Source organism: Symsagittifera roscoffensis, chromosome 10, assembly GCF_963678635.1.
Source record: "Symsagittifera roscoffensis chromosome 10, txSymRosc1.1, whole genome shotgun sequence".
Lineage (NCBI taxonomy): Eukaryota > Metazoa > Xenacoelomorpha > Acoela > Convolutidae > Symsagittifera > Symsagittifera roscoffensis.
In genome coordinates, this window is record NC_087071.1 from 32,352,577 (window position 1) to 32,372,363 (window position 19,787).

A 19,787-nucleotide genomic window follows, 5' to 3' on the forward strand; every position below is an offset into this window, starting at 1 on the left:
TGTGCAAAATAGGGGCGGCAGCAGCAGCGGTAGTAGATCCCGAGGAGGTAGCTTGGGAGGGGGAGGGGGGTTCAATCTTAAAGCAGGTTGAGATGCCTTAGCGGGTTGGCTTCGTGGTCGCGAGAGCAGCCAGCCTTCTGTATTTCCACAAGAACGAAAAATTGAAGCAGGTGATGGAAGTGAAAAAAGCTGCGACTGAATTCAAAATTGTATGATTACCTCAATGTAACGAATTGCTAACATTTTGAAAAAATTGCTGTGATTCAAACTAATTGTTCTAATTATCATTAGAAAAAAACTGCAAATGACTATGAAATACATTTTTGGGCACTGTTTTCCAATAAGTTGATGAAAATATTCCTTTAATTTGCTTCATGTTGGCATTAAGGTTGCGGTAAGCAAAAGATTCACATCAAAAACGCTAGTTTGCGATCGATGTTACTCGTTATATTTTATTCGATGTACTTTATTTTCAATCGCTGTCATTTGTTTGAAATTCTTTTGCAATAAATCCACGTTTCCATTTGCATAACCACTTACACGTCCGTTATGGACAAGGCAGTCATTAAGAACCATTATGGACTGGTAAATGGTTATACAAACAGTTATACTTCGAACAATTAACGAAACAAACCAGTAGGTTAATTTGAAGCAATCCATAACAAAACTTAGAAGTAGTGCATCCGGGTCGAGATCCCGCTCAAAAACCGCTCAAGATATTGTTTTCCAGCAAGACTTGTTATCCAGCAAGATTTGAGCGGTTTGAGCGGTTTGGGCGGTTTGGGCGTTTTTTTTGGAAAAACCGCTCAAACCGCTCAAATCTCGTCTAACAAACCGCTCAAAAACCGCTTATTTCTTGCGGTGATTTTTGAACGGTTGTTCAAGCAAGATTTCAGCTGTTATTAAGCGGTTTTTGAGCGGTCTTATAAAGAAAACCAATTAAAACCAACAAAAAGGCCTGGAAAGGTAATGTGACGCTGAGATGCAGTTGAAATACTATCTACAATTTAAAAAAAGGGCTCAACGGTTCTCAACTCAAGCAAGATTTTTTTCGATGTCTTGACCAAAAACAATGTGAGCCACTTTTTTCAAATGCTCGAGCAAAATAACCACTGGAAAATATTTAAGTATCTGTATGTATGTATGTATGTAGATATGTATGTAACCCACATTTTCGATCGTTTCGAGCAAACACAAAACTGTATTTCCGCTTTTTTCAGTAGTTTTTTAAGAGTTATTTGTGTTCTTAATAACAGGTTACTCTTTCTCATTACATTTTTATGCTTGCCCGAGTCGAGATTTTTCACCTAATTTGAAGCAAGATTTGAGCGGCTTGAGCGGTTTTTTTAGACAATTGCGCTCAAAATCTTGCTTCGAAATTAGCGGTTTGAGCGGTTTTTGAACGTTTATCTAAAAAAAAACTCTCAAAAACCGCGCAAGATTTGAACGGTTTTGAGCGGTTTATCTAAAAAAACCGCTCAAAAACCGCGCAAGATTTGAACGGTTTTGAGCGGTTTATCCAAAAAAAAAACCGCTCAAAAACCTCGCAAGATTTGAGCGGTTTTTGAGCGGTTTTTTTTGGATAAACCGCTCGAAACCGTTCAAATCTTGTGCGGTTTTTGAGCTGTTTTCTTAGATAAACCGGGTTAAAAAGATCAGGTAATAATAATTTCAAAAAAAGGAACGATGGTACTTTTGTAACATGAAAACAATATAGGTTTCAAAATTTAAATTAACTATCGAAACCATGTTTTCATAAGAGCACCTGAACCGTGCGTCTCACTGAGTTTGATGACTTCGGTACAGAAAGCTGAGTCTCTTTGTTTTTAGCTCAGTGGTCACACAAATTTGACATTGAATAAATTAATAACAAAAATAATGTTTATGGATAACGATATGCAAATACTTCCAAGGCTGCAGTATGGTTATTGCAAAATGCAGTTGCAGCTGCTATACCACATTCCCCGGTTGTCAAGTAAATTTTATAAATTGTTATAAAATTTAATAACAAAGTCAAATAAGAATTTTGGTACTCAGTTTCAATTAGTTATTCCAAGTATTTTTCTTTCGGTTATCTTTAAACTTGCTATTTTCCTTCGTTTTCATCATGCTCTTCTTCAAATTGGAGTGGTAGCCGCCACTCAGCGTTTCAAGAACGATTGATGTCCAGTGCTTCGCTCCCGAATTTCCTTCTGAACAGATGCATTTCCAGAAGGCCAAGTTGGTCTCTTTGTGTCCGTCTTAAATGTTGCAAATTTAGTTCGGTATGCCTCCAGTGCGACCTTATTCAAATCCGTGAGATTCTCATCAGATGAAATGAGTTTTACGGAGTGTTTGATCGGGTCCCCGTACCGACTAGGGCCTTTCGTACTTCTTCACTTCTTCTTACGGATGTTCCTCCTTCGCCCGTTTCGTCCGAAAATCCGGGTGGAGTAATCTGGTATTCATCGTCTTCCCTAGCGTCCCTAGACGTCAGTATTTCCTCCGCTGCTCGTTGAACTCAACGTGCAAGACTTTGGTCCGCCATTCTGATCCATTCCGCAGGTGTTAAATTTCTGCTGTTGAACGTATCGAGGATTGTTTCTGGCGACGTATGTCGCGAGATCTACTTGCTTTTCTCATTGGGCTTTTTCTGAGGCGTTGGTGACGATGGGAGAACCGTCGCTGGGCTTGGCGGAAGCATTGTGTGTTCGTGATCTTAAGATATCGTCCAGAAAACAAAAAGCGTTTTTTGCATGGTTAAGTGTTCTATCCATTGCCTTCTGAAATTCGGCTGGCATGTCCGCCAGCCCGTAGAAACCTGTCAGAAACCTATATGTTCCGGTAGCCTGACCACCCACAATACTGAAATTGCACTGTTTGGCTGTGTCCGCAGTTAGTCGAAGTTGATTATAGGCATACTTCAGATCGAGCACCGTATATAGTGTACCGACTGTCTTTGCAGTTACTACTTGACTTACTCCATCTAGCAATTCGTCAACATTAGGCATCTGATATTTGTTTTTATATAGTTGTCTATTTATAGGTTTTGCGTCCAGGGCCAACTTAATGGAATCGTCTTTTTTCTTTTTTTACTGTGGTGACAATTGGAGCAACAAGACAATCACTTGTGCATATATCCAATTTGTCCATGTGTCCTTCCGACAACAATTTTGAAAGCTCCACTTGGACTTTATCCTGAATGTGTATTAGTGTTCGCCTACCTTTTTCTTGTATCGGGCATAGAGGGTATTTAAATTTTGTGCTCATTGTATGGATTTTTGATTCGGTTGTACGGTTAAAAAATGGCCTTGGAATTGTTCATAAAGTTTTTGTTTCCAACCTTCTGACGGCTCGCACAGTAGCACGTCAAACCTGGATCTCCGTGTTGGTGCCGCCCTTTGAGTTGTGTGAATCCCCATTTTACTTTAGAGGTCCAGTCACAGAATACATCTCGTACCTCGTTCTGTAACTAATAACGGCGCCTCCTTTACTTCCCAACCGGCTGACCGGATATTTGCTGTCAGTGTTCCCAGGATTAAGATAGGGCATTTGTTGTAGTCTACAAACTGTGCAGACAAGTTAAGTTTTTCCGCTGGAATAAATTTTGAGTTTGGAGATCCTTCCAAAATTAGTTTTGTCGTTGTTCAATTTAAGAACGATACCGGACTCCCCGTGTCTATAGTCACCATATTCACGATATGATTATCAGTTTTCACCAATGCTTTTAGTGCTTTTATTTGGTGCGATTGTGAGTTTCAACGCACCTCGATTTTGTCCGTTTGTTTATGTAATTCTCAACAGCTGCAATTGTCTTTAAATCAATTTTTACAGACATTATCTCGAACTCTTCACAGGAATCAAAGTTTTGTATTAGATTACATTCTTTTTCTGAGCTAGAATAATCGTTCACAACCTCGTTTACTTGCTGCGATTGACACATCTTAGAGAAATGGTTCGGTTTGTTGCAATTCTTATAGGACTTCCCCATCGCAGGGCAGCTTTTCAGGTGTCCCTCCTCGAATGGTCTTCCGCATCTTGTGCACTGTTTCTGATCCCCCTGGGACCGTGTGTTATTTCTGTTTTTATAGGTTTTCTTTTGGTTTGGTCTCGACTTTGTCTTCTAGGGTTTTGACCATTGTTCCCAATTGCCATGATTGCTTCCTGTTTTGTTTTGATTTGTGAACCTGAGAATGGACCTGTACTAATCGTACTCATTGATGATTTTTTCGAAATGCTTGTGTGTTTGTTTGGTCTGTTCGAATTTTATTGCTCGTTTCAGTACCTCTTCCGGTGTGAACGTTTCGAACGTTAACATGTGTTGCAGTACAACATTTCTCATCCGGGATATAATTAAATCGCTAACAAGTTCTGCCTCCAGTTCTCCTACTTCCGCTTTCGCTGCTTGTGCAGACAACGCCGCATGAAACAATTCCAGAGTCTCAATCATTTCATGCGATCTTGTGAACAATTTGTATCGCTCATAGGTGACGCTTTTTGTTTTTTCGAATGATTTTTTTGCCAATCTCACCATTTCTCTGAGCTCCACTTTGGATATTTCCGTGTGTGGATTTTTTTGTACGAATCTCTTTTTCCCTTCTGTGCCGAGGGCTAGATATAATCTGGATGTTAACCGTTTTTCTATTTCATGATAAAATAAGTTGTGCCCTACTTTCGGTTTTCGTGCATTACGTTCTTCATTTTCTAAGATGACTTTATCCCGTAATAATTTATCTCGAGCTTCTCGTTCTGGTATTGCCTGAGCACCTTCACCTGTTTTCGGCGTTTCCGTACGTGGAAGTGGTTCTTCTAATACTGCTTTTGGGTCTTCTAGTAATACTTCCGGAATCACGTTTTCTTTAACGGTAACTGCTAGCAGGAATTGGTCAAACCAAATTTTGAAGTTCCATATTGGATCCAAGTTTGGTGAAGTCCAGAAAACAGGAATTCCCATGTCTGTTCTGTTGTCTTGAGACAGGAATCTTGCTGGCTGCTCCATATGATACCAAGTAGAACGATGTTATTCTGTAACTTAAAAACGATCTAGGTTTCAAAAATTTAAATTAACTATCGAAACCATGTTTTCATAATAGCACCTGAATCGTGCGTCTCACTGAGTTTGATGACTACAGTACAGAGAACTGAGTCTCTTTGTTTTAAGGTCAGTGGTCACACAAATTTGAATGAATTAATAACAATCATAATGTTTATAGATAACAATATGCAAATACTTCCGAGTCTGTAGTACTGTTACTGCAAGTGCAGTTGCAGCTGCTATACCACACTGTGCATGTATTTAAAAAAGCAAATTTTTAAAAAATGCAAAAAAAAATAATTTCCATCATAGACGAAGTGTTTTGTGCTATAGCACAAAACATTTCGTCTCGGATGGATTTTTTTTACTTTTCAAAAATTCTATTAGTTAAGTTTTATCTTATTCCTAAGAAAGAGGAAACTAAGTAAAATATTGTAAAACATGATTCAAATAAAAGTTAAAAAAACCTTACATTTTTTTATGATTATAAACCTACTAGTTTGCATATATTTGCTCAATATTAGACAAAACGTCTATTTTTCTTAACTCTGAGAAGAACTTATGAATTTTTTAACATCTTCCGATTACAAAAAGGAGGGATTGAAATGGCATATCACTCAACATGTTCAACATACCATTCAACCCGTTCAAAAAAGAACCAATTTTGTTAATTGCGCGTCGTGAAAAAGAACAAAAAACCCCATTTTCCATTTTTTTGTTCTCGTGTTCTTTTCCGACTAAAATTTCTGAAAATCAAACGATAAACAGATTTTTTAATATAAAAATTTGGTTTTAATTTCCTGCATTACAAAAAATTGATCGTAAAATGATACAATTTTTAGTTAAAATAGATTTTGAAACTGTATAAATGAGTAAATATATAGCAAAACTACAAAGCTTATAACAGAACGAAAAGCCAAAAGTTTTGATGACACTTTCACTCCAATTTTTTCGTTCCGACCATTGAAAACTGTGGAAGAATTTCGTTTTTGGATGTCTTTTAGTTCTTTCTAGGCAAAATCAGGTACCACAAAGAAACATCGAACTGAGTCGAGTGAAATAATAGAGCTCTTTTAGTCGTGATTTTAACGACAATTAAAACTATCCAAAAAATTTTACCTCTACAAAAAACAAGTTTGAAACTTTTGATTTTTCGTCTAAATTCGGGCGAATAAAACGAGCGAGCATAAAACAAGCTTAAATTTTCTGATGTCAAAAAAAATCTAGCTCCTCCTTTGAGAACAAGTTTTAAAAAGCCAGCAAAAAAAAATTGTAAATAAATTAGAAACAAATTTCGAAAAACTTTTAGATTTTTTCAAATATTTATTTTATATAGAACTAATTTACTCAATTTGATTTTCCCATCAAAATTCTAAGTAGACCATGCTTCAAATTCACAGATCACCAGATCACGCCAAAAACAAAAAACGACGCTTTTTGAAAGAGGACTCTTTGTAGCTTTTTAATAAATATGGTCAGAACATTCTGTGCTACTTGCACAGCAACCCGCTATCTTTTTTGCTATACAATTTGATGAAAGTTTCAAAACTTAGATTTGAATATTTTATTTTTCATGTCGCATTTAGCGTCTAGCAACGTGTTAATGAGACAAAAAAGCATGTCTCAATTCAATGTGGAGTAATTTCTAGCCGCATCGAATTGCAGTTTACGCGTTAACTGCACGTTGAACTTCCTCATATTTATTAAAAATGATCACAAGAATTTTGAACTTAAGCTGTGAACTCAGAACATTTATTACATTTTAGATAGTTTCTAAAATTCTACACAAAAGGAGCTAGCTAAAAATTCAAAGCTTGCCTCATGATAAAAACAATACTGTTCGTATATCAAGATAAAGCTCTGAATAATCGTACTACCCTGTTTTTGATCTCATTTAGTTTCGGAGAAAGAAAAGTTATATGAATTATAGGTTTTCAATTGTTTGTTTTTTGTATCCTGATAACAACAGTAAATAAATCAGTTGTAAGCTTGGGTTGTAGAGGGATGAGATATGACCAATGAGATTGGCTCGATTCGTATTTGTAGCAAAATTGAAAGCGATATTAATTTTTTAACGTGGGATTAAATTAATCCAGAACATTGCCAAAAGTTTTACCAAAAAAACGACTGTAGCTAAATATATTTTACGTCTTAATATCTTCATTGGCTTACAAATTTTTTTTGTTAAAAATTTATGTTTGGTGTGAAGTAGAAAACATTGCAAGCATATCTACTTCTACCTTTTTCAAAACAAATCAATTTCTACGCCAAAATGGAAAATTAGAACAGCAAAAACCAAATAGAGCAAAACTTGACAGAACACTGTACAAACCGTAAAAAAAACAATCTGCGTGAAACGCAACAAAAAAAAAACAAGTTAACCGTATAAAAAGTTATCCAGTTCTAATTTTTGAACACTCCCATCTATTTATAGAAATGTGCGAGGGCATATTTAGAATTTTTCAAGGTGGGGCGGATTTTGAAATGAATTTAGAAAATTTTGTCGGTCTTTTTTTTCGGTCGACCAAATTGACTTCTTAAGCTCTCCCAAATCATTACAAAGACTCCATTTTGACAAAACTTTTTGCGCCGTACGCAATTTTTTTTTTGCAAAAACAGGCCAAAAAAGCGTTTTAGGGACTTCTTGGAAAAATTTGACCAAAAAGTTGCGTTTTTTCGGCGTTGCGCTCCCACCTCAAAATTGGATAAATTGGCTCCCTTAGAAATTTTTTAGAGTGCGTCATCCAAAAATGGATATTTCAAAATAGTGCAAAGGGGGATCCTTTGGGTAGGCAGGTGGTCGAATTCCTGAGGGGGGAAGCGTATAATTATAATTACAATAATTAGGTGTTTAAAGGACTTATAATTGGTTATAATCGTTATATTTTTCCAAGAGATTATAATCTCCGATAATCGATTATAATTGAAAACCCTTAAAATCAATTCTATTCGATTATAATCGATTATAATCTCTTATTTTGCCGTAATTTTGTCAATTCAAAACTAAAGTCGAATTATATCTTATGAGTTTTTATTTTTGTGTCAATAAAAAAATCTCTAAGAGAGAGATCTCTTGAACACTTTGGTTCATCTGAACACAAAGTTTTACCACGAAACAGAAGTTTCATAGAGATTCTTTCATATGAGTGGAAAGGTATCCGCGGTAGATGAAAAAAAGTCTTCCGAATCAATCATGAAACTAAATCAATTTGCTAAAGTTTTGGTGTTTAAAAAATCTTAAAATATGCATCACAAAACAACTCTAATGGTGAAGAAATTAAAAAAAAAACTTTTAAATTTGAATTAATTGGAAAACTTTAAAAATGTTTTTCTCATTTTTCATAGGAGCTAACGCCTACAAAAAGCATAAAATATAAGCTATTTAGATGCAATTTCGAAGACAAAATGGACAAACAAAAGGGATTATAATCAATTATAATCGATTATAATGGATTTTTGTGCAAAACTAATGAACTAGAAATTTGAATTAAAAAATGGATTGAAATCGATTATAATTGATTATAATTGCATCGAAAAATAGGCGAATAAATAATTGATTATAATCGATTATAATGCATTATAATTAATTATAATTTGATTTTAAAAAGAGAGATTAGAATCGGTTTTTAATTGATTAAAATCGATTGTTTCTCAATGTTAGTAAGACTGGTACTAAAATCGTAATATAATCAATTATTAACGCTTGAAACTGGATGCGGGAATATTAATTTGAATTTTTTTATAGGACAAAATAGTGTCTGTTCAAATCATCAATTGGTACATGATATAAGTTTTTTATCAATTTTGTAGAATTTTCAGTTTGTTCACGCATCAACTTGTTCACATTTTTGTTCACGCACCATCTAGCAGGACCAGTAGATCTTCCTGCCCTTCAGAGGCTGAACAGCCCTGTAGTTGGCATCTATCTTCCCGCCTCTCAAATCTCCCAACTTTCTCAATTTATCCATATAGCTTTTCGACACCTAAAAATAGAGATATCGATTGTGCTTCTAAATCCAAAAGCAAAGCAATTGAATGACGAGCGGAAGAATTCGTTCGGAAATAAGTCCGATGAGCTGGCGGAATACTTGTGAAGCGCCAATGTTATGCAAGTTTAATTTTTTACTCCAAATTCGATTCCGAATAGCACTTTTAGTAGTTTTTGAGGCTCAAATTTACACACGTGAGCAGTTTTTTTTGTCTTCGGACATACTCATTTTTTGTACACGTTTATGTGGAGGAATGGATGATTGAAGAAAAGTTTAAAAATTACAAAAACTCCATCTGAAAAACAATTTGATTGAGTGAGTATCAGAAAACTATTTTGATATGGACTCTTTAACCAAAACGAAAAAAAACACGCCCAAACAGTAAAAAAAATTTCATTCAATTACTTTCAGGAAATAAATTATATGCGTATTAAATTTTAGAACAATAAAATTTTTGTAATATGGGATTTTGGGAATCAACGCCCAAAAAAGGGAACCGGAGCCTCAAAGTTGCGCAAAAAAACTTATTTCACATGAGCATCGGTTACCTTTTTGAGCATCGATTCCTGAAAACCTGTATTGAAATGGTTTTTGCTGCTCTGAAACTTTTCAATGTGAACAAGCAAACCAATTCGGAAAACAGTTCTTGCGCAAAAAATGTACAATGAAAAATTTCTAGAAAAAAACTGTATTGAAGTTTTACGACTTTCAAAACCCATTTTTGCTTATAAAAAACTGTTATAGTAAGATTTGTATATTTTTATATACTTCTATGGCGTCTCTGAACACTATGTGCAAGACTACTTCTGCGAAGGGGGGAGTGGTGAGGGATCCCTGGTAGGCGAAGTACTCCGAGGATCCATGAGGGACCAGGGAGGCGAAGTTGATTGCGGGAATCGACACAGATCCCGGTTTGGTGACCTGGAAAAAAATAAAAGTTACAACTTTTCGTTAATATTTGAGAAGTAGCTATTATATAAGTTCGATATGGTCTAAAATTATAGTCATGGCCACACCTGGTCATACATGGTCATACCTTTGTTTGAAGTCACCCACTGTCTGTTGTACGAAAAAAACAGTGGATGACCTCAAAAGTGGCATAATCATGTATTACTATGAATATACAGAGGTTTTTGTGCCTTTTTTCTTTTGCAAAGCACCCTGCTAATCTTTACTGTTATATTTTTCTTCCAAAATGTCTATAGAAATCGACCCGCTGAAAAATTTTAGGCCAATCGAAATTTTTTTTAACTTCAAATTTAATCCTCCTGTAAAATCATTCGTTAGTTTTTATAATTGAAGCTGATGCGAAGTGAGGAAAAAGAAAAAAGCCGATTTTTCCAAAAATAAGTATTAGCAGTTAAAAAAACATACGGCATACAAAATACAAACAAATTAAACCATAGTATCATTTTTTCTTCTTACAATTGCGTTATCATATACAATGTTTTATCATTGTGTAACCAAGGAAATATTATTCGATGACCTTATGAATGTGTTTTCCGATGATGTCATCAAATGACCTCTGAGCTAGGGGCTCGGAACGTTCTGTCTCTTCCAGCATAATACCCCACACTGCCGCTTGGTCCTCGCAATCATGACCTATTAAAAAGAAACACTCAATTTTTTGAAGATTTCTGAATATGCTTTTTGGTTGATGGACTCAAATAGAAAATAGATGAAGTCAAAAATCCTTATCATCGACTGCATTCAATTTTTAGTCTATTTAAAGAGTCTGTATCTTCTATTTCAATTTTAAAATGTCTAAAAAAATTTGTGGTTATATTCATTCTCCTTGATAATTTAAATATTTTTACATTTTTAATTTTTTCATTTTTCATTTTTCATTAAAGCTGGAAAAGATATTCAATTGAACTTCTAACCTAAAGATTTATTTAGAATATATTGAAATTTGTAATCTAATTGAACAATTCGAAAAGTGTGACCTTGGCCTGGTGCCCACTTGAACACGAAGTGAGTCTCTCCCGCGAACTTCTGTCCCTCTATCAAGTGTTCACACCCGTAGTCCCCACTCTCCCCCCAGTGTGTGTGGAAGTGGTCCAGAATGTACTTCCCTAATAAATTCACAATTTACTCATAAGGAAAATCTAACAAAATGTCTTTCGGAGATCTTGCCTCCTTTTAAACTAATTACGGTTATGATCTTTAGATAAAAAGACTTCGATAAAATTCAGCAACAAGGAGAAGAAACTATCGTTGATTATTAGTCATTAATGAAAGCTGAGGCAGCTGGCAACTCACTAGCTGCAAGTTTCTGGCAAGTTTTGTACTTTTGTACTTAACCATGAATTGTAAGTATTTTGCATTTACTATTTTGAAAATGCAAACATAAGACTAGCAGGATATAAAAGTCAACTGATTACGTCTTTCCCAAGAACCCGCAAGATTGTTTTGAAAATGCCTGAGTTTCTGGGAAAACCGCGGTTGTGCCCCTGGTTAAGACCTATATTCAATTTTTTGGCTATTTTTGTGGGCTGGGTAAAGTTGTTTCACCTTCTAGCAACGAGCACGGATCATGGTGAGCCTCGAACATCCGACCATTCGATTTCAAGACACTAACCATTTCGATTTCTAACCACTTCAAGACACGCTTCACTATATTACCTTACCTTTTAGAAGACTACCCGACAGTTGCCATTTCACACCGCTAGGGGGAGCAATACTCAAAGTATGCCCATTATTAGTCATGGTCCAATCCGCTTTCGGGTCCCCCGCAACGCAGCTTAGTCGGAAGTGGGGCAGCAAAACCTTCTCGGCTTCTTTTTCCCGAATGTCGATTGGAGATTGCCTATTTCCCTTTATGGAAACTGGGAATTGTTTCGGCCAGCAAAACTGTTCGTTGTGGTGCCACGAATTATCGAAACTCATTTTGAAGAATTTTTAAATTAATTTCAGAAAAATATGTGTTTATAAAGAAAATTACAGCAAATGAATTGCCAAACTGAAGGCTAAATTTTTTTGACTGTTTGCTTAGATTCGTGAAAGTACATATAATGAAGACTTTTGAGCTCGTGATATATGTTTGAGAAAAACAGATTAATGATTATTTTTTTGTTTTGCAGGTTAAAAAATGTGACTGAGAAGGCGTTTTCAATAAACTGTGGTTAACTTATCTGATTGGTCGAATTTAACTTCATAAACTTCATAACTTTTTACTACTCTCGAGTTTGTTGTTTTCATTGCTTGATATTAGTTGATATTTAATTTGCTTACAAAACATCAGTTCATGTTGAGCGCTTGGTTTGCTCTTTAATGAAAAACTGCACAAGGTGTGACCAGGGCGTGCACTTTTTATCAAACAAAAAACGACATAGCATGTTTTTTTCTAATGGAAAAAAATAAATTTTGTACTGAAAACCGAAAGCGTGTAGACAATTTGGTTTCGCGATGGATTTTGTAGTCAACATTAGCTGCTAGAAAAAGTCGTTTCACAGAGTTGATTAATAATACTCAAAAATTCTGAAATAAACTGGGAGGCAAGAAAAACTCTGATTTTCACTGGTTTTCAATATATTTTTATCTCCAATTTGTTTTCATGAAATTAACTCTTTTATCTCAAAATACAAATCAAGTGAATGATTTCAAACATAGCAATCATTTATTGCATAAATGGCGTGGCCACGTTCTCAAAACGAAGTTTTAGAAACACGCGTTTTGTAAAGCAGCGCGTACTCTTTGATCCAGTTTGATCCCATCACATTAAACATAGCTTATATGTCGTTTGTGATACTAAATCTGAAAATAACATAATCATGAATACAAAAAGTTCAACTGAAAAAAAAATTGGGTTGACCTCACCTGGCAAATGTGGGTTGACCTCAAAAAGGGTAAATGTAGATTGACCTCAGAAAGGGCAATCTATCAATTTTTCAGTGGTAGTTTCTAAAATATTCATCAAAACAGAACAGAGTTAATTTACTTGCTCAGTTTTTAACATGGAATCGATCTAGATTACAATTATGGTTTCTGTAGAGGATCTATCAAAGACTAAGCAGCAGCCTGTCTAAGGATATTTCGTATCTCTTATTTCTCCACACTCCAGACAGTTATTTTGATAAGCTTTTCTTTTGCGACTTTAAGTCATTTTTGAGCATTTTACGAATATCAGACCATCAAATAAAGTTTAGCTGTTTGAGCGTCTAAGCCACAGTTTCATCGTTAAACAATTCTCAAAAATGTTCCTAAATCACAGAAGTCTCAAAAGCACGAAATCGTTTTTTTTTTGTATCAGGAAGTTTTAACCATCTTAGCATCTACAGATTGTCATCTGAGAAGCCTCAAATGGAAGGGAGTTAGGAGTTTTTTTTCAGGAAGTTTTAATCACCGTAGCATCTCTACGGATTGTCATCCGAAAAGCCTCAAATGGAAGGAAAATAGGAAGCGTCAAAGCGCAAAAAAAGGAGAGATGAATAGCCATTCAGGAAAAAGTTTCGAAGATTTTTGTATTGAGAAAATATCCACAGAGTGTGGATGAAATGATTTTGTAAAAACAAACACATAAAAACCACATAAGACTTTAAAAAATATATTGTACCCAGAATATGGCAATGACCAGTTTTCAAAGATATCAAAGTTCTGCTCAATCAATGTATTTAAGGCTATATTCTAATGCCTTTTGCATTTTTCGCGCATTTTAAATGAGCGTACCATTGCGCTTCAACTATTGACTTAATCTTGCCATGAAAGTGTGTAACTATACCATAATTTCTTAAACCCAAATGCTATGAAGTTTCTACTATGGCGTGTTAGTCTTAACGCCAAGCTATCGCTCGGTAACTCTTATGCAAACATCATTTCATAGAATAATTTGATTTGATCTAACTCGGACTTTTGAAAGCTCGGTTACTTGCAATATATTTATCGATAAGGTGCATTAAATAGCCCTTTCTATTATATTCAATTCTGAAATCATGTAGCTATTAGACCTTGAGTTACAACTGACAGTTTCGACCCATACCAATTTTTTTAATCTAAAAGTTACTTGTTAATTGAATCGAAAAAAACCTGCTTAGCTCATTTAAGAGGTCATCAACTGTCATTGTTCATTGGTCATTTCCATTCTTGCAACTTATTGTGCTAAACCGCACACTATATAGTTATAACAAGTTATAAACTTTTTATAATAGTTTTAAGCTATAACTGGCGACCAGTAGGCTGCAACCATGAATTGATATGATGAATTTCATCGTAAAAACGCATCAATAAGGTTTAATAAAATCAGAGAATCCTTCCTTGCGCCTTTTCATTACTTTTGCTATTAACCAGGGGGTGAAATCCAGTTACAAATCAGATAAATTACAAATCAGTTATAAATTATAACTCGGATTGATTACAAGAATGGGTCGTGAAAAAGCGGCCTTGTCTGTGGTGATTCTTCTGATCCAACTGTGTGTCATCAGTTTCACAGTGGTGAGTGTGACTAGTCCCAACTGGGGCTACCAGTCCAGTGAGTCCCCCCTCAACAGAGAAGATATAAGAGAGGTGGAGATAGGACTCTTCAGATTCTGCGACTCGTTGGTAAGTTAAAAACCATTAAGTTAAGAACCATTAAAACATTTGTATTTAAGATGATAATTATAATAATATTATTATTTTTAACTCAATAGCCAAGCACAGATTTCAGATTTTTCCATTAAGCAGCCTATTTTTCCTTAACCCACTCCACCTTGACAAATCTAATTTTCCATTTGCAAAGTAATTTTACATGTTATTATTACTAAAGTTTGTGATTTTTTTCTACTCGAAAACTTTCAAATGCATGGTTGTAAGTTGGTGTAAAAAATGAACCGCAACTGACAAAACTAGGACTAGGAGGACTTAAATTGAATATTGTAGAGATCTTACAGAGAATGAAAACCGATTTTGTAAACCCAATTGCTTAAGTAAATTGATTTAAAACGGATTTCGACGTTTTTTCTGTTGTATGAAATCTATTGAATTGCGCCAGAAGATTTAAATTGCTTTGATTGAATATTCACAGTTCACCAACTATATTGAAAGCAAAATTATTTTCAAGTTATCTGTTCCGACTTTCGATACGAAAGTAACGGAATATTTGTGCTCGGGGTGGGTTTTTTTTTCAGACAAATTTCGACTTATGAACTAGCCATTTTTGACGGAACTTTTTTTTATATCAGTCGAAAGGTATTGTTGTCTTGAGCTCAAATTTGAAAAGATATTTTACCTGTGATCATTTTTCGTAAAGTTACGGGGGTTTAAAGATTGCCATTTTGGCCAATTTGGGACAATTAACGCACGATAAATTTCGCGCTATTAACGCGTAAGCGGAGATTTAATCCGTCTTATAAATCATTCCAAATTGGTTCAAAGAAGCTTATTTGCCGTAAATGGCTTGTTACAAGGAGCGAAATCTATCCTTTTGTACTTTATATGGCGTGTGGGGTGATGATTTTCATTAAAAATTTCAAATTCAGAAAAAAAAATTTCAATTTATTTTATTTCATTGAATTTTTTAATGTTATTACGGCTCCATAAACCTTAAAAGGCAGTCGGAACATTCAGGGCTTCGCCCTGATACGAGCAGTCTTGTTTAATTTTGCTTTTCAAAATTTCTTCAATAAAAATCTGTCGGAATCGATGAAGCTACTTGAAAATTTGTTTAACGCTAGCTATATGTTTCAATGGATTCTATAAAAGTTTTGATGTTTCAGGGGTCTCCCGGTAGGAAGAGTAAACTTTTGAAAAAAAATTGTTGTATTTTTTTCTTAGTTGAAATGTTCGTAAACTTTTTCAGCGAAGTCGCCTCAGTACTTAGCAATCTAATTAAAGAAAAACATTTACCTGTGATGTATTCTCATTTCACTGACTTTTGTATTTGCGTTCTGGTCAAACGTCGTTACGAAAAACTGGGTCAATAGCATAAACTATGTTTTTAGTGATGCATAATTGGCAAATGTTTTGAACTAATTGGAAACTCAAAAATTGTTTGAAAGAATGAATGAAATTAATTTAAACCGATTTGAATTCGCCTTTAATTTACACGGTAATTGAAGCTGTATTTTTATGAAATGGATCCAAATAGTTCGAATGAATAATTTTAGCTATTTTTATGCTCAAGTTAAATCAATTTCAAATCGATTTGAAACCGAAATTTTGAAAAATTTTCTACAGTTTTTACATCAAATCTCAAAATACCATAATAGAAAAGGCGGTTCAAAGCTTTCCGTGTCAATCTTAAACTTTTGTATCAAGAAATAAATCAAAATTCAAACAGTTGAATTTGAGAAATATTCAATGCCGGTCGAAGTGAAGACCGATTTCTTTTCGTTTTCAGTGTGAAATTGTCAGAATTCAAAATTTCGATGTAGTTTTTTGAACAACTTTTAAAAATTTATAAACATGACACAGATTTTATCATTCGATAATAAACTAGATGATGTATATTCTCAGTTTACTGAGCATTGTCGAAACTAAACACTCGACTTCGTACATCGATGTCGTTATAAACTTTTCAAAGAAATTTTTTTTTTTATTGAGTGCTACATCATTATGGAACGACCTACATTAACATAATGTATAAATACAGAGGCAAACCTAACTTCGCACCAGTTGCGATAAAAAAAATGAATAACTATGATTACGTGAAAATGAATCAACTAGCCAAAACTGAAAGTCTAACAATTCAATATAATCGACAAATCCAAAATTCATTTGGCTACACCGTTAGAAACTTTACAAAGAGCAATTTAAAAGGAAAAAGAACCTTCAGGGCCAAATTTAAATGAACACTTTTACTTGCGAGTTAAGGTTAGAAAAAAGAAGGTTCGTACCAATACACTATGCTGCACGCTAGTGAAATAATATAAGCAAAATTAAATATTTATTACAGATGTGACAGCCTATGGAGAGATATCTTGGAATAAATTTAAATTCACATAATTTGTTCAATTGCGTTTAAAATTATTTCAGCCTATTTTTATTCCAACATGGTGCCTTTCATTTTGATTCTCTGCTTCTTAAAGAATAATGTGCTTTTTGTTTACCTTTTCCAGAATTTTATCAGCCCTGACACATTGAACTTAGCTGAATTTTATATCTAGATTTATTATAATACCCTTCATTGGTTCATGGGCTACAATTTTTTGGATAGCGTGACCGTGACATTCGGAGGGATGATGCGACCAAGTGTGTGCGATGCTTCAACACGGCTCTGGCTAAGACATACGACACTTACTTCACACTCGGAATATCACAGTCGTTTCTCCCTAGATCAACTCAGGTATATTTAACCGCAGTCATCGGTTATTTTGTTTCGATGAAAGTAGAAATATATTTATTCTAGTAAGCCAAAAATGTAAGTTTTATAGAATTTTCAGGATTAGCGGAGAATATTGGAGGTTAAATAATTTTATATGCAACATATCGATGAACCTCTTTTTTATGACATTTTCCAAAAATTTTCCAGCTAAGATGTTGTGATCATAAAATTGGCCGCTTTTAAATTTTGATCCATTGCTAATACAGTTTTTTTCACTTCAACTCATTTTACATTCAAATTTGTTGAGCTTTCGATAAAAAAAATAACCCCATTTTTCCAATTTCAGACGTCTTCCAATTCCCTGGCACGAAAGGGCGCGCTTCTACAGACACTGGCTATTGTGCTTTTGGTGGCTGAGACAGCGTTTTTCTTCCTGTTTCTCTTTTACAGTCAGTTTGCATTGCTCTTGAAAATCTACCGACGACTGCAAAATTATCTACTATTGGGTAAGTGTAGTAAGGAGCGGCGGATTTATTGCAGTCATAGAAAATTAACCCGCTCATCACAGGGATAAAGTTAACATTATTCATCTTAAATATACCCTTCTGTCCCAGTTCTGATTCTCAGTCTCACTATCTTTTTGGATTAAAAACACCTCGCGCTTTGTGTAAAATACTCAAATTTGATACTGTAATTAAACACAAAGGCGAAGCGGCGCTTCGCAAACACTTGCGAGAACACGACCAAAAAACAGCTCTATCAAGTGAAAAAAGAAAGTAGAAGTGCGACCTACTAAGAGAGTTCGAATATGCGACCTACTACAATCAAGAGATGTTGAGTCTCACGCATTATCCACTCAACCACGCAAGTTTAACAACCGACAAACACTAGTCATGAATAAACAGCTATATATGCTAATAAATTGCCAATGCGATTCATCCAAAGTCGCACCAAATACAGACTCAATTTTGCAAGTAAAAATTTGGAATATAACAAACTGAAGGCATCCCCACTATCTTGGCATGTAACAAATTGCAAAGCATAAAGCCACGTTGTCTACAAATTATGCATTTCAAAAAAATTGCGAGATATATTGAGTTGAAAAAATTTCCGAAAACGAGTTTTCATTATTGTAATGTTGTTTGAAACAGATCTCTTTTTTCGGTTCAATTGATGAAATATAAAACTGCAAAAATGCATCAACTGTGTTAACTTATTACTATTCAAATGTCAACGCACATGGTATCAAAAAGCTGTAAAGAAACACAAAAAGTGGCTACAATACTTGCGATTTAGGTTGGCAAAAAAGAAGGTTCGTACTAATACTCACTTCGCAAGTATAACTAAGAGGAAAGTAATCGTCCTCCTTCCTAAAGCGTTTTCGGGAGAGAAGAGAGGTTAACTTGGCCCACTCACCCTTGAATTTATTGGATAGGTACGGTACGACTTCGATTCTAGTCTAGATCTACCTCAAATAATTGAAAAAAATACGGTTTCAAGACACTGGTATTCACAAGGGAATGATATTTTAAATTTCAAATGCCAAGTTGGTTAAACTATGGTTGTCCTATAATCATGAGAGCTTACAAAATAATATGTTTTTTTTCTGCGTTGTTACAAATTGGGCTTCAATATTTGGATGAAACTGTTTGAAAAATGTCAAAAAAAAATTAAATAAAATTGGGAATGATTTTGTCGAACTACTAGAGGCGACAGTTCGACAAAATTATTCCCAATTTGAGCGTAAATAAGAAAAAGTCAGCCCACCGGATTTTCCGAACAAACTTTTTCATTATCTTTTCGAAATTAGAATTGCCACCGAAACGGCTGTTGCAATTAGAAATGTATAAATAAGTTTGAAGTCTTAGAACCATTTTGTAAAAGCTATCATAGATTCTGTCATTCTTAGAAACGATTTTCTTCTTTTCTGCTTTTAGCATCTCTAGTCTCCAACATCTGCGAACTCGCATGCTTAGCCGCCCTTTTAACTCTCTTCCGCGACAACTACAAAAACATCCAGATGGGTCTGGGACAATCTCTGGCATTCGCCACAGTCGCACTTGCAATTCTGAGAGTGTTCCTCATATTCAAGATAGTACATGTTATTGTCAGAGACTACAATCGGAGTTTGAGACGAGGTGGCAATGAAAACTACAGGATTCAGATGAAGAGAACTACTGTTACTAAGAGTACTAATAAAAGTGCTACCAGCAAAAGTTGAATAAGAAAGAGCTCAGAAAACGTCATCAAATATTATTTGATTTATATTTCGACCTCAGTTTAAAATAACCTATTTGAAGGCAATTGATCATTTTCGATTTTCAGTTTTCAATTTTAATAATCATTTGATGTTTTGTTTTTTATATTTGACTTCTCATCATAAAAACTTTGCAGTTTGAATTTAGCTATTAAGTTTGTTACCATTATCAACAATTGAAAATTATTCCTTTTTTAAAATAATTTAATGTAATTCTTATTTGAATCAATTTCTTTTTCAAGCCGACGCAGAAAATCTACTTGCAGTGCGTATAGTCACTGGCAAAAA

At 34.7% G+C, this 19,787-nt stretch overlaps 2 protein-coding genes across 2 annotated transcripts; one reads left to right on the forward strand and one right to left on the reverse strand.

Moving 5' to 3' along the window:
- Positions 1–8,701: 8,701 nt before the first annotated feature.
- Positions 8,702–12,122, reverse strand: LOC134855539 (carbonic anhydrase 2-like). Its single transcript, XM_063872081.1, has 5 exons — positions 11,634–12,122; positions 10,950–11,078; positions 10,490–10,605; positions 9,772–9,924; positions 8,702–8,997 (listed from the first exon to the last, which is right to left on the reverse strand). The coding sequence occupies exons 1-5, from the start codon at positions 11,890–11,892 to the stop codon at positions 8,878–8,880; spliced, it is 777 nt and encodes a 258-aa protein (XP_063728151.1). The 5' UTR covers positions 11,893–12,122; the 3' UTR covers positions 8,702–8,877.
- A 1,725-nt stretch (positions 12,123–13,847) lies between these two features.
- Positions 13,848–19,728, forward strand: LOC134855147 (uncharacterized). The gene is made up of 4 exons (XM_063871560.1): positions 13,848–14,541; positions 17,135–17,263; positions 17,589–17,748; positions 19,180–19,728. Exons 1-4 carry the CDS (start codon positions 14,362–14,364, stop codon positions 19,461–19,463), a joined length of 753 nt encoding a protein of 250 aa, XP_063727630.1. The 5' UTR covers positions 13,848–14,361; the 3' UTR covers positions 19,464–19,728.
- The last annotated feature ends 59 nt before the right edge of the window (positions 19,729–19,787 follow it).